General features: G+C 39.4%; 1 protein-coding gene across 2 annotated transcripts in view; it reads left to right on the forward strand.

The window, feature by feature from the left end:
- The first annotated feature begins 77 nt into the window (after window positions 1-77).
- mfsd1 (major facilitator superfamily domain containing 1) overlaps window positions 78-14,932 on the forward strand; it is a 40,727-nt gene continuing 25,872 nt past the window's right edge. For both annotated transcript variants that reach the window (XM_067449923.1, XM_067449924.1), the window contains exons 1-7: window positions 78-269; window positions 493-545; window positions 1,892-2,004; window positions 2,576-2,618; window positions 2,744-2,811; window positions 2,895-3,003; window positions 7,474-7,576. In XM_067449923.1, coding sequence (XP_067306024.1) covers window positions 119-269; window positions 493-545; window positions 1,892-2,004; window positions 2,576-2,618; window positions 2,744-2,811; window positions 2,895-3,003; window positions 7,474-7,576 — 640 coding nt within the window. In that variant the 5' untranslated portion in view covers window positions 78-118. The remainder of the gene's footprint in view (window positions 270-492; window positions 546-1,891; window positions 2,005-2,575; window positions 2,619-2,743; window positions 2,812-2,894; window positions 3,004-7,473; window positions 7,577-14,932) is intronic.

The raw sequence follows: 14,932 nt of genomic DNA on the forward strand, positions 1-14,932 counted from the left end.
AAATACGAAATTGTCCGATTAAAAAAAGAAGAAGTCATGTTTCCTTGTGATCACGTGATCCTTAGCATCAGCTGAGAGCTGTCCGTCTGTCACATGACCGAGGGCTTTGAGTTTGAACATGGCAGCCCGAGATGAGCAGCAGAGTCTCGTAGATGAAGAAGATGAAGAAGATGAAGATGTTTTGTCCGGCCACATGAGCCCGCTGTGTGACCCGCGGCATCTGCTGCACCGGATCCTGGTGCTGGTCTTCATGTGCTTCTTGGGCTTCGGTAAGAACCGAGTCAACCTCAGCGAGTCACAAGACCAGCTGTACATTCACACACACACAGAAACACTTATATTTCCATATTCATATAGCAATACATTCACACGGTAGAGTTTCATTAACAAGTGTGCCGTGGTCTTATCATGTTTTGGCAAGTCTGGTCTCGGTGGTGTCCGATTTCGTGTGAAGTGAAACTCACTATGTTTACTGTGTTGTCTCTGTTACAGGCAGTTATTTCTGTTATGATAATCCAGCAGCGCTTCAGACTCAAGTCATACAGGTGTGTGTCGGGTTAGGGTCAGTCCATGTCCTCTGAGAAACCATTCATAAATAAAATGAAGCCATGTAAGTTTATGGTTTATGGCATGCCCTGATCACACAGCAACACTTACAGGTTCAAACCTGGAAAGGGATAATCTTGTCGTTCGCATCACCCTGGTTCCTATGGAAGCTCGTTTCCATCACAGAATAAAACATTTTTAAAGATAAATGTGACTTTTTACCTCACAATTGTGAGTTTACATCAGCTTTGCAAGGTATAAAGTCTGAATTGTGAGATATACAGTTCTGAGGTTAAACAAAGTCTTTATATCTCTCAATTATGACCATATATCTCATAGGTCCCTCCAAAAAAAACAACAAAAAAAAACATTCCCTGTCAAATTAACCAAATGTCAAAAACTTCCCTGACTCAAATTTTTGATTTTGTTCATATTTTTTTCTGTAGAAAGATAAACATGAATGGTGATGAAAGCCAGAATATTAAATGTCCCAGATGTATACTATTTCCTGAGTAATCCACTGTTTTGTAACCATATTTATGGCACTTTGTTATATTCTCTGCAATTGAGTTGATAGAAAAACACGATACATTTCTAGTTTCAACATTATTTGTTCTTCAGATATTCCTCTTTATATAAAAAGTGACCCACGTTTGGTTTTCGACCACTGAACTTTATCAGTTTCCTCATGGAGACACAAAGATCTCCATATCGCTGGGGCTGAACCATTGAGAGCCTGTAAAATGGAGATGACAAAAGACTTTATTGATGAGCAGAATCTAAAAGGATATTAAGGTATATGTTATACTATTTGAGTTACAGGCATTCAAAATTAAGACAATATACAATAACTGCTTATTTCCCATTTTTGAACGGTCAACATTGGCATAAAATGCAACAAATATTGATAGTCAACTCATTTCACAACCAATCTGTGTGAAAATAAAATAATGATGCTGCCGTCTTTCTGAAGTCATTTAAACACCGCTCTAATTTGGACCGATTCTCAGGTGAAAATGGTCATTTTGACCCTCCTCTACAAAACAGTGGATTACTCAGGAAATATACATCTGTGACATTTAATATTTTGGCTCATCACTATTTATATTTATGTCTTTCTACAAAAGAAGAAAAAAAGTTAACAAAATCCCACATTTGAGCCGGAGGACCTCTGGTTGAGTTGACACGGGATGACCCAGTTGTATTTTTCCATTGAATTATTGCAGAAAATAAGTTTGGGTGTGTAGTCTAGTAGATCTGAATGTGTGATAAAGAGTGTGTGGTGAAGGCATAAGGACCATCATTCACTGCAGTCCGAGCTGATCTTGATATGGCTTTGTCGCAGGATATGAGTCTGAACACGGCCTCCTTCATGCAGCTGTACGCCTGGTATTCATGGCCCAATGTCGTTCTCTGCTTCCTGGGCGGCTTTCTGTTGGACCGAGTCTTCGGCATCAGGTGCGTCCAGTTCAGGCTGTCTTAGATCCTCTGACATTTTCATTAACCCTTAAATGCATACCTCAGGTCATTAGCGACCCGAGACATCTTTCACAAGTACTGAACACAATCCAATATTAGTGTCAATGTCACTTGATGATGGATGTGCTCAAGAAGCTGTCAGTGATCAAAATATAGATTATGAAGACGTTGAAATGAGTTTTGAGAATATGCGTGAGATCGCGAATATGAGTGAGATGCTGAATGTACTGAGGACAGATGATGATGGTATAAAACATCTGCTCAAACTGAACCCTTCCCAGCTCCAAAAGGTAACAAAATATGTTTTCTTTTATTCTTCTGTAATTGTTACTCTAACATCAGGAGTTTTATATATTATCGCAACAGAGATGGAGGTCTATCCATGTTACATATAGATCCGGGTCTCTAGCGACCCAAATATGTAAGAGTGTTTGGCCAAACAGTCATGCGTTTAAGGGTTAATGTCTCATTCCCTCATGCTGCTGGACTGTAATAGTATAATGCTCTTCCGCTTCCTCTCATCAGCCTAACACTCTTTTCTTCTCTCTAGGCTGGGGACGGTAATCTTTGCGTTGTTTGTGTTAATAGGGCAGGTAGGTTATTACACTCATATTACACGTTAGTCATCTCAGTCATCCACAACAACTAAGCAACCCAGGCTTTGTCGAAGTGTGTGTGTCGGACGGCTGTGTTTATGAGTTGTACGCTTGTTTTGTAGATCATCTTCGCGGCGGGTGCTCTGGCCAATCATTTCTGGCTGATGAACTTGGGTCGGTTTGTGTTTGGGTGAGCAGCGTCTCCTGATTAAAAAGCCTTTTGTTCTGATGTGACTGTAAGTGATCCTGAATCGATCCTCTCTGGCCTTCCAGCATCGGTGGAGAGTCTCTGGCTGTGGCGCAGAACACGTATGCCGTCAACTGGTTTAAAGGGAAAGAGCTCAACCTCGTGTTTGGCCTGCAGCTCAGCATGGCCCGACTGGTGAGAGAACAACTCTCACTGTGTGTGTGTGTGTGTGTGTGTAAGGGGTGCACGTTATTCACTAAATTGTTACGGAAAACGCATCAAAATAGATTCATAACAAATAAACTTTTTCTTACAACACAAGGTTTATTTCAACTGACAGTCATATTGGACCGGTACAATATGAATAAATAAATAATTAATAATCATGTCTACTGAACAGGACATGTTTTACTGTTTGTACAGTAAAAAATAAAATAAAGAGCATGTCTAAAGCGCAGGACATACTGTGCTGTTGGTACACTTTTTTTTTTGTCCTTCAAAATACTATAATAGTTAAAAGACATAGACATAGATTAATTTGTACCGTGGTGCTGCATTATTCTGCTTTTTCAAATGTTATTATGTAGTAGGCTAACTTGCAATATTTTTCGCAGTATCACATGTCAGGCCTGTCGAGAGAGCTTTATTCGGGCCTTTCAGATTCTGAATTTGTCTCTAAAACCATCGATATTAGACTATCTAAGAAGTAAATCGGCTACACCAGAAATCCGCGCTCATTGAAAAACTAAACGAAATTGAAACGAAAATCTCGAAAGACTTTTATTCAAAACAATACTCAATGCCTGACCCCACTCCATGTCTCCAGACATATGCGCAGCTTATGTATAACCTAAATCTTACTAATGCTGTTTATTTAAAAATAATCAACATATGAAATAAACAATAATATTATTGGCTAATATTTAAACATTACATTACGTTTTCTTTAACCCATGGCCAGCGAAGATGCCGGCGCATTCTGATGGACTTTGTCCTTTATGACAGCGGATAAAACTCACAATACTCCGACATTTTTAGCCCTACAGATATGTGCAAGATATAATTATAAACTGTCTACTTTTATTTGTGTACATTCACAAAGGTCGATGCTTCAGAGAACAGATTATTTTGCATGCACTCATTTCAAACGCTGTCTTCATTTCAATAATTTAGCCTATTTTGTTTATTAAAAGCAAAGTTTTTCATTTTAAAAGCATTTCTAAATTCAGTTCATATTTCAAACAAAAGAAATTCAAAGCCAAAACTTTGAGTTTCCACCATGCAAATTCAAACATTTAGTTCTTTTAATTTTAAAAGATGGCTGGATAACATTAAAAATAATGGCTATTGCGGTGCTGGGATATACATAAACTTAACTTACCAACAGTGTTGCCACAGTTACTTTGAAAAAGTAATCTGATTACTGATTACTGATTACTCCTTTAAAAAGTAACTTAGTTACTTTACAGATTACTTGATTTTAAAAGTAACTAAGTTAGATTACAAGTTACTTTATTAGTTACATTCAGGAGTTGCCGACAACACCCCTGCCGCCTCAAAATAGAAATGACAACCGTTTTTGGCAACACACTTTATTGCATTTATGCCAGAGCCTGACGGCCCCGACTTTTTTACGCCCCTTTTTTAGGCTTCTCCTTCGTTTTATATTTATTTTAATAATTAAAATGAACAATGAGATGTGCTGGTGGAAACAACATGAGACCATGATAGCTTGCGCCACTGTCGAGAAATGGCTCGCGCAGGGTTAAAGAGTCCGTTTCTTCAGTGCAGCTGCTAGAGTTATGGCCTTTTTACAACCGGTTCCTTCATTCGTTTCCTCTGACCAGGTCTATCTGATTGCGAAATGACCAGGAGTAGGCCTAAATGCCTTCTGAGAGTCTTTCGAGACGTATTTAATTCCGATCACTCACACAAACCAATTCAGAAGGTGCATGAAAGCATTTCAGACGAAACCGGACAAATGTAAATGTATCTGGTTGTTTAAACCACATGTGTAAATTTTACTCCTGGCAAATAATTAAAAAATAAATGTGTGAGAGCGTGTTATGGTGTAGTCAGATAGATATGACGGTGCTACTGCTACATCGCTGCAAATGAGTAAAGCAAGCCAACGCAAATGGCCGTTAATGAAACTTTAAAATAAGTCACACAAAACACAATCATCTTCAATATAAGTTAATGAGACTAATGATCTTACCAGTGCTTAGGTCGCTCTCTCTCATATTGAGATCTTTGAATTTGAAATGGGCTGCTGAATAAAATGCTAGAATCTTTTGCTTTGATGTAAACTCCGTTAAATGAGCATATACCGCGGGAATTGAAGATCGGATTTATATTAATTTAGCTGAAGTCTAAGGTAGGCTATAAGACAACCTGCATGTACTTTTTTTTTCTTTAGATTGTGTAGCCCGTTTCGTTTTTTGAGCGCCGTTGCGAGCAGTAGGCTAATCTATCAGCCTGCCTCAGCTCGTCAAAAATGCCTTTGTGGTGGTATAATAACTAGCCTACTTTGTTTTTAATGTCAAAGTAGTTATATTTCGTTTCATTTCTTTATTGAGTTCATTTAGAAAAATGTTTAGAGCAATTTTTGTTTGTTAAATTAAAGTTTTAATTTTTTTATGTGACGACCCAGTGAGTTAACCGCATGTTTAATAGCCTAGTCTCTCAAACCAACTCTTGAATTGTTTTGCCTATATAAACTTTAATTTAACAAACAAAAAATTGCTCTGAACATTGTTCTAAATTAGGATAAAAAAGAAACGAAACGAAAAATAACTACTTTGACATTAAAAACAAAACTGAACTATTTTAATGGCTGCAACAATGTAAAAAGTAAAATAAATAAATAAAAAACACGGGCTCCAGCCGGACTCGGGCTGAGAATTTTGATAAGCTGTCGGTTTTTACTAAGGAAAATGACTAAAATAGTAACTCACAGTGACTTGGATAAGTAACTTTAATCTGATTACTGGTTTGGAAATAGTAACGCGTTAGATTACTCATTACTGGAAAAAAGTAGTCAGATTAGAGTAACGCGTTACTGACATCACTGCTTACCAACATACATGGCATACTTTTTTTGAATGACTTATCAGGGGGAAAATAATATGTTTAGTCGCATAACATAGGTTAATGGAAACGCCGTCATTTCGCACTAGTTTTTTATCGACATTTAGTAGCCTAAATGTCGCAAAGGTTTTGCGCAAGTCTATAATGGAAACGCGGCTGCTGAGAGAGCAGTCCAAACTAATTCAAGTGGATTCAATAAAGAATGTATATACAGTGAAACACATCTCATTTTGTCAAAATATTGCATAATTATTGCGAGACTTTCGATATCATCAGTACTGAATTAAAAAAATTGGGATAAATAAAAATAAAATAAAACTTTCTTGAAACACTACTATTGGAAATTGTCAAAAACATTTTAGGGGTCCACAGAAGCACGTCCAACACTACCTGCAGGGCTGAATTAGACCCGCTGAACGTCGAGATCCAGAAGAGCATGGATCAGTCTGATCCAGAGTCAGTCCGATATAAAGCCCTCCGCGCCAGTGAAACCTCAGGAGAGTCTCATCCTCTAAACACACTCGCTCTTCAACCAGTCCATCAAACTCAACCCCGACTGACCACAACTACAACTCCAGAACTATTATTAAAGAAACTGACAAAAAGACACCCATGATGAATCAGTGAGTGCGTTTACATGCACGTTCCTAAGCCGATTATTCCTAATAAGCCGACAATGAACATGGTCATGTGAACGCGGTAACCCGTTTTCTTTTATCGGCGTAAGCTCATAAACGGCGTAAGCATAAACCGGTCGACACAGGTTGTTTTTTGCCTCTTACCCTGATTTCACGTGGCATGTAAACACATTAACCTGCTTTCTGTCGGCTTATTGAAGTGCGCATGTGTGATAGGTGACAAAAATGCAAACTTAGAGCAGATTTAAACACATCCAGACAGAGCGAGCGAGCGTTTCGCATGAAATAAGGACATATATCACTAACGCAGACTCTAAGTTCTCATCTCATGCCGCTGAAGTAGAAGAGGTTCAGTCATCTGTAGCTGCATTAGAGATATGAGCTGAAAAATTTCCCGCTGACCCGTTTGAAAGCTTAATGCCGCCTTCACGTCCTATCGGAAATTTGATAATTCCCACTTCTGAAGTCGTGATTACGAGCTCATCCCGTTCAAATTGTGAAATGGAAGGGCGTTCATGTGCAATTTTTACCTAGGGAACTCGTATTTTCGATAATTCTGAGAGCACGTGAATGCAGGTTTATTTAACATCACAACTGACGTAACATTTGGAAAACTCAGAGTCAGATATGGACATTATTATTTTTGACGTGAGTACAAGGAAATAACCCGGTTTATTAATAAAGTCATATAAACGCGGTTTCCTGGCGTTGTCCATTTACTGGTTTGCATGTAAACGGGGAAAACTAATTATTTCAATAAGCTGATATTTGTAAGTTATCAGCTTACTGGTCTGCATGTAAATGTGCTCCACATGTTGACCTCTGTGTGAGTGTGTTACTAGAGGACTTTACTGGCAGGGTTTATTTGAAAATGTCTCTTGTAACATTATAAATGTCTCTACTGTCTCTTCTGATGAGTGTAATGCGTTGTGTTCAGGGCAGCACGGTCAACATGAACGTCATCGGCTGGGTGTACGGACGCATTCAGTCTCTGACGGGCTCGGCGGGACACTCCACTCTCGGGATCACACTCATGATCGGTAAGACATGATCGGCTCTGATGTCTCGGCCTCTTAAAACTGCGATTTCTCAGCCTGGAAATGAGTCGAATCTTAACGAGTTATTTTCTCTAGGTATTTGCAAGCTTAGAATGTGCAAGTTCAGCATTTATAAACTGATTTTAGTCTGTATGCAGTGATCATGAAAAGTCTTGGAAAGTCACACTCACTACACACACACTTCTGCCACCCGCTCGGTGAGGAAACGAGATTGTATCCGGACTCAAACACACTTCAGATGATGTTACAGTCACACAAACCCTGATGTGCTTTCTGACGCCTCATGTTTCACTTCTCCTTCTGTCTGTCTCGCTGAATCTCTGAGTGTTTCTCTTCCTCTCTGGTGTAAGGCTCGTGTTCCAGCGTGTTTAACCCTGATGAAGGCTGGCGCTTTTTAAGCGACTTACATTCCAAAAGCAACTTAAACAAGCAAACAAAACACAGGGTTTTATTTTTTATACTGTTGTCTGAGGTCCACTAATGACGTTCGTGTGGTTTTTACATTCAAAAACATCATAACTAATCAGTAATAGGCTATTTTCTACACTGGCTTTGAGCTCTCTCCTGAACGCTGGGTATGGTTGGCGTGTCACTGGAGACTTGGAAGTAAATGCCCACGGCTAGGATTGGAGAAGATTTGCATATTTAATGAGCTTCAGCTCCTGTCAGTCACATGAGGGAGGGATTGTTTTGAAAGCGGCACCGGAATGATTCTCTCGATCACAGGGCTCGTAAACGTCTTTATCAAACAAACACAATGATTTATCTCTCATTCATCCATGATTTATTGATTTTTTTTTTTTATTACCTGGCCCGCCCGATCGGGGGATATGAGCGGGAACCACACACACACACACGCACGCACGCACGCACGCACGCACGCACGCACGCACGCACGCACGCACGCACGCACGCACGCACGCACGCACGCACTCACTCACTCACTCACTCACTCACTCACTCACTCACTCACTCACTCACTCACTCACTCACTCACTCACTCACTCACTCACTCACTCACTCACTCACTCACTCACTCACTCACTCACTCACTCACTCACTCACTCACTCACTCACTCACTCACTCACTCACTCACTCACTCACTCACTCACTCACTCACTCACTCACTCACTCACTCACTCACTCACTCACTCACTCACTCACTCACTCACTCACTCACACACTCACTCACTCACTCACTCACTCACTCACTCACTCACTCACTCACTCACTCACTCACTCACTCACTCACTCACTCACTCACTCACTCACTCACTCACTCACTCACTCACTCACTCACTCACTCACTCACTCACTCACTCACGCACGCACGCACGCACGCACGCACGCACGCACGCACGCACGCACGCACGCACGGTCTTCAAACATCAAGTCAAGAGTGTGACCAATGCAGATCAAGAAAGGAATGTTATTTCACTATTTAAAGGCCATCTTTCAACTTAATTGTATAACTTATACAGAATATTGTATGAAAATGTACATTTAAAAAGACATGCATAAGAATACATATGTTTTACAACACCCACGGGCAAAAATTAAGAAAAAAAGTGCCTGTTCTAAGCTACGCTCCCAAAACCCGCCTTTTCCCAGAGAACGCGTCATATGACGCAACGACAGGCAAACACAGGCGCTGCAGCCCTGGCTCTCAGTGTGGGTTTACATTAGCCTGACAAGCCAGAGCCACATCCAGATGTTTGGTCAGGAAACTCCCCATTGACGGCTCAATCTGAGGGGCGGATAAACGGCTGTCTGTCAATCTCCCTCTGCACGCGATAGGATAGCGCTACACCAACCAGAGCAACGAAGGTGAAGCAGAGCTCGCTGACAGATTAAACATTCGCCGTATCCGGTCGGCTAAACTCTGAACACATCTTCCCTTTTTAAGAATGACTTCAGTGCCGTTCTTTGTTCTTTTCTCAGAGAAAAGCTTAACTCAAGTCTTCCAGAGTCACGGTCAAAGCTGATTCGACAGACCGCCGTTCGCCAGTTTCTGTGTTTACTAGAAGCACGCAAACGCAACTCGGCCGTCATTATGTTAAGCCCCGCCCACCGACTATACACGATGTGATTGGCCCGACCAGAGTTAGGCGATTACAGCTCAGAAGGGTATTGAGAGTTCCTAGACGACACTCACGGGCAGATTAGATTTGCTGCCGCTAGGGTGCGTCTAGATTTCTAGGCTAGGTTTAAGTAGTCTGAGAGGTGGAAACAGAAAATAGAGGTTGTCGTTATCGTAATTATAGTTATAGTAGGTTTGAGTTGTCACAGTGGTGAATTCTGTTGTCTCAATGGTGAATCAATAAAAGATCCTTGTTACAATGACTGTATTCACATGAACAGCATATTCCCGTCCTAGCCGAAAGACTAACTGCTTTCATACACGTACTCCACAGTACATATGAGCTTATTTACATTATGTCCGTCGGAAATAAGAATAAAATAAGAGGTCAGTAGTCTAACAGCCGACTAAGCTCGGCATTCCAGCTGTCCGGTTATGTTGTTCAGATATACGGCCCAAACGCTTGACATCTGCAGAAGCAGAACATGCGGACACCTAGGTCTAAAAGCAGTTACTGATTAAATATCAGCTAGCAATTTCTACAAATTTTCACGATAAACTATATTGTGTAGAAATGCACAGAATGTCTATCCCTATCTGACCGTCACATGTGTAAGCTATAGCCTAACGTTACATCCTACAACATTCATTTAAAATCTGGGATCTAAATTAATTATTTTAAGACACATATTGCTGGCATAGATGCTGACAATCTACATGGATGCTTGGAAAAACAACAAAGTCGACAGCAATATTGATAAATATGATTTATTAAAGATACTGCAATGTCATAAACATGGAGACAACGTTAGCCACAATTAGCTATAACGTGACCCTGCAGTCACTCACCAAGACACCTGCCCAATTCTCAACCGAATCTCCTCACACCACAACTCTACCCTTCCCCTTAACTCTCCCTGACCCTCTCTCGCCTAGGCGGCTCGTAATTATACAGCAATAGCCCATCGTAAGAGTTGACATTTATCCCAACTGCAACCTCTTCGCTGTCTGACTCCATTACGAAGAGACGATGTTTACTGGCCGTTGCGTCACTTCCGATCAGAGCGTTTTCACAACGGAAGTAATTTTACTCATAATTTCTTTTAAAAAACTGTTTTAATGCACATTTATGATTAATTTCTCCATGCAAGTCGAGTTCCTATACTATTTATCTACACGTTCATTCACAGTGATCTTCAACTTGGTTGAAGATGGGCTTTAAAGCTACACTGTGTGATATTTTCCCCCATCTAGTGGTGAAACGGTATATGACCATCCAGTGAATAATTGTTTCTGCTCCTCTCAATTTCGATTTCGTTTCAACTCCTACGGTGGCCGATTTAGTCCTGGCTTCCAGTTCGACCTCTTCGGTGAGTGTTGCTTCAACTCAAGTGATGAGGTAATTTTTGAAAACTATTATAATTATAATTTGCAGTTATTTAATTTACCAAATGATCTATGATCAAATTAATCTATGTAAAATGAATAATAGTTTTACATTTTCGTTATTTTTAACCAGTTCATTGCTAACATCAGCTATCAGGTTCCCAGACGAATGCAAGCTATTCTTAGTAAAGTAACTTTTATCAGTGCTATCGTTATTCTGTATATTGTACGACATCACTAGCGTAAGGCAAACAAATTATAATGCAATTAAAATATTAATCTCATGTTATCCGTCATAGAACACGGATTTATGTTATAAAGTAAACAATACTTTTTCATCATTGACGCGAGGAAAACTATCCTAGACGTCGTTCTAGTGTTATGCACAGCACACCATGATATAATTAGCCAAGCAACAATAAAACTTCCAATATACACAAATAGGCTGAATTAATATTACCTGTCGAGAAGAAAGCAGGCAACGTCGGCGTTCTTTTTAAAATCGTTGCTCCTCATGAGCTCTTTCCATCTTGGAAAGGCCACTCCAATATTTACTTTTGTCTTGTTGATTTGCCCGTTGCGTTGCCGTCTTAATTCTCTTTTCCGCTTCCTTGGCGACTCTGATACATATTTCGCAATGTTACTAGGTCCCCGACCCGGGTCGAATTCGGTAATCAATCCCGGGACGTGGTTGCTTTCACACAGAAGGCGACCCGGCAATGCTCCGGGAATATTGTGGGTCCGACGTGCAGTGTGAAAGGGGCTTATGAGTGATCCTCCATCATCATAAAGCAGCCTCAAGCAATCCTCCTCTTCACATTCGACACGGTGCCATCGAGTGTAAAAACGTGAAAAGCGAAGCTTGAATTTACGGGTATGTCCCTCTTTGGCAAATGTACTTTCAAGATGGAGGAGCAACATGGCGACCGCCATCCGAACCCTCAACACTTATGTATTTTCAATGGTATATTATAAAATTACGAGAATACATTATTACTTGAAAGAAGTAAATATACCTTAATGAGCACATATATTTTTGAAAGAACTAAGTGATTTTAGCTAAGAATAAACTAAAAAAGTTACACAGGGTAGCTTTAAGATAGCCCCACTGGAAAACACACAGCTTCTGGGCTGTGGGCTTTGCGAGCCCTGGGAGTCTAATCCCGAATCGCAATAAACCAGCACATAAAGGATTCTCCAGCCTGTGACAGCATGCTGAGGTATGTTCTGTTAGACACGTACACATAATCAATAAATGTCAGGCAGCATTGTGTTTTAATCTCAATATGTCTGCAAATCCAGTGTCGACCTGATTCTTTTTTACAAACGATTATCTTGCTTTCTTCTGCGTGTTTATCTCTCGGTAAAGCAATCAGTTTAGCTGGACGAGTTGGTGGGTGGGGCTACAGAAGTAGGTGTACACATTTCTCTGTAGAGGCGGCGTTTCCCTCTTCTAATACGTCATTGAGTTGAGAGACTCGTTTTCTGGGCCTGGTGTCTATAAAAGCTTCTCTTTTACTAACAATGAAGTTTTCAGCTCTGAAACTCACAGGATATTCTTATATTACCATGACCTTTAAATATCAAAAGCTCAAGGGAAAATTGATTTCTCAATTCATGACCTCTTTAAATTGGATCAGAAAGTCTTAAGTTCAGTAGCATGGCATTAAATTAGGGCCTTGTGATTTGAGAAAACATGGATGGAGCTGCTAGCCTGACTTCTAGTCAGAGTCTGAAATTGCTTCATTGGGCTGTGATTATGGGGCGTGTTTCAACCAAACCAGGAAAGAAAATGACCTACAACCAATCAGAGCAACGAAGTAAGAGACATATGTTGAGCGACTCTACTGTTTTTACGCTTCTGTTTTTTACGTTACTGTTTATCATCTGTCCATCATCGTCTAAAGCCCGCCCTGATGATTTCATTGGTCCGAACACTTTCTGTTCAGGCATAATTACTCCTCTATGGATCAAGTCCAGACTAGGCATGTGCCGATTTTCGGTAATTCGATTTATCACGATAATGAATATGCACGATATTGTTATCGTGGGCACTTCAAAATATCGTAAATAATAATTTATTAACAGTTATTTTATTATTTTTATAATGCACTCAAGAATACGTTGCCCATCAACCGTATAAATGCTCAACACCGCTGTATTCTGCTCAGGTGTAAATGAGAAGCACATAAACGAGTGAAGGAGCCGCGCTGCTGAAGTGCTGCTCAGTGACAGCAGAGGGCGCTGATGAACTGCAGAATGCGGCGGTTACCCCGGAAACCAGCAAACAAACAAAACCCCGCTAGTAACGTTTTTAAAACATTAAAAACCCCTTCCTTTTTTTTTTTCTCTATGTTGTTCATCACAGCACCAAATACTTAATACTTAAAGACTTAATAGGCTATTTATTTTCAAACTTAAACATTTTAATGTTTTAATCTGGACTACAACATGCCCTAATGATTAGATTTTTTTTGGATTAAAGTATTTGTCCATAAGACATACGACTTCATTAGTTAACATGTTAATTCATTATTACCAAACTGACAATGAAAAATACTTATAAAGAATTAATAAGAATTAATTTCTTAGTTACTGTTTTATAACAAAATAACTTTTTTAATAGACCTAAGATAAAACTAACAATGATCAGTATTTCTTAACTAACATTACCAAAAACATTATACTTTCTGTACCAAATGTAGCTATCGCTCAATCTTAGTTAATGCATTAAATAATGAGACCTTATATTCATTTGTTTCCTGTTGTTCTTTATAGTCTAATTCTTTTGCACTTCAATCTGTTTGAAAATTGTACTTTTACAGCTTTAAAAAAAAAAAAATTAAGAGACCACTTAACATTGATTCCTCTTAATTTTTTCCAGAGCTGTATATATATTTGGTGCATTTCAACATTCATTTATTTTTGTTATTACAAAAATAGTTCTTAAAGCTGTTATGCTATGACAACTTTTTTTGCAACTTATTTCAATATCGTGATAATATCGTGTATCGTGATAAAACTTCAGCAATTAATCGCAACATGAAAAATTGATAACGGCCCATGCCTAGTCCGGACCAAACTGCCCAAGCTCAAATGTTGAGTTCGGTTGGCATCTAGGCTACAGAATTGCAGAATCCATTTATAAAAATGTAATCTATTGTATAATACGGAATGTCACACAATTGGTCAAATTTTGGATGAATAAATCAAACGTAGGTCAGAACTTAAAGGGACAGTTCACCCAAAAATGAAAATCCCGTCATCATTGACTCGCCCTGATGTCGTTCCAAACCCGTCAGACTTCCCTTCATCGTGTAAAGCCATCGGGTCTCTTCAGAACGTCTGGAATAAACCGCTTGATTCGTGTGGATTAGCTTCACAATCTTTTTAAGAACTTTCTGAGGCATCAGTGGAGGGACAGGAATCTTTCCTATTTCATTAAGAATATCTTAATTTGTGTTCTGAAGATGAATGTAAGTCAGTCAATCAAATTAAATGACATGCACTGCAAAAAAATGAAAATGTTCCTCAGGATTTTTGTTTTCCAGTACAAATTCAAAACATCTTTAAATCAAGATGCATTTAATGACATGAAAAATTAAGTCGTGTTTTCTGAGAAATTGAAAGGTGCCCTAGAATGGTTTGAAACAATATGTTAAATTGTTCTCTGATATCTACATAGAGGGTATGTGGCTTATTTAAGGGAAAAAATTGTCCTGATACAGTTTTACAGGTCCATTTACAACCCTATAAATTGTCCCTAGGATGTAATGCTCTGTTTTTGCCTTATTTGGAAGAGTCATGAATATTAATGTTGAGCTCTGCTCTGATTGGCTTATTTCAGCAGTTCAGTGAAGCAGCTCGTGAG

Source organism: Pseudorasbora parva, chromosome 8, assembly GCF_024679245.1.
Source record: "Pseudorasbora parva isolate DD20220531a chromosome 8, ASM2467924v1, whole genome shotgun sequence".
NCBI classification, from domain to species: domain Eukaryota; kingdom Metazoa; phylum Chordata; class Actinopteri; order Cypriniformes; family Gobionidae; genus Pseudorasbora; species Pseudorasbora parva.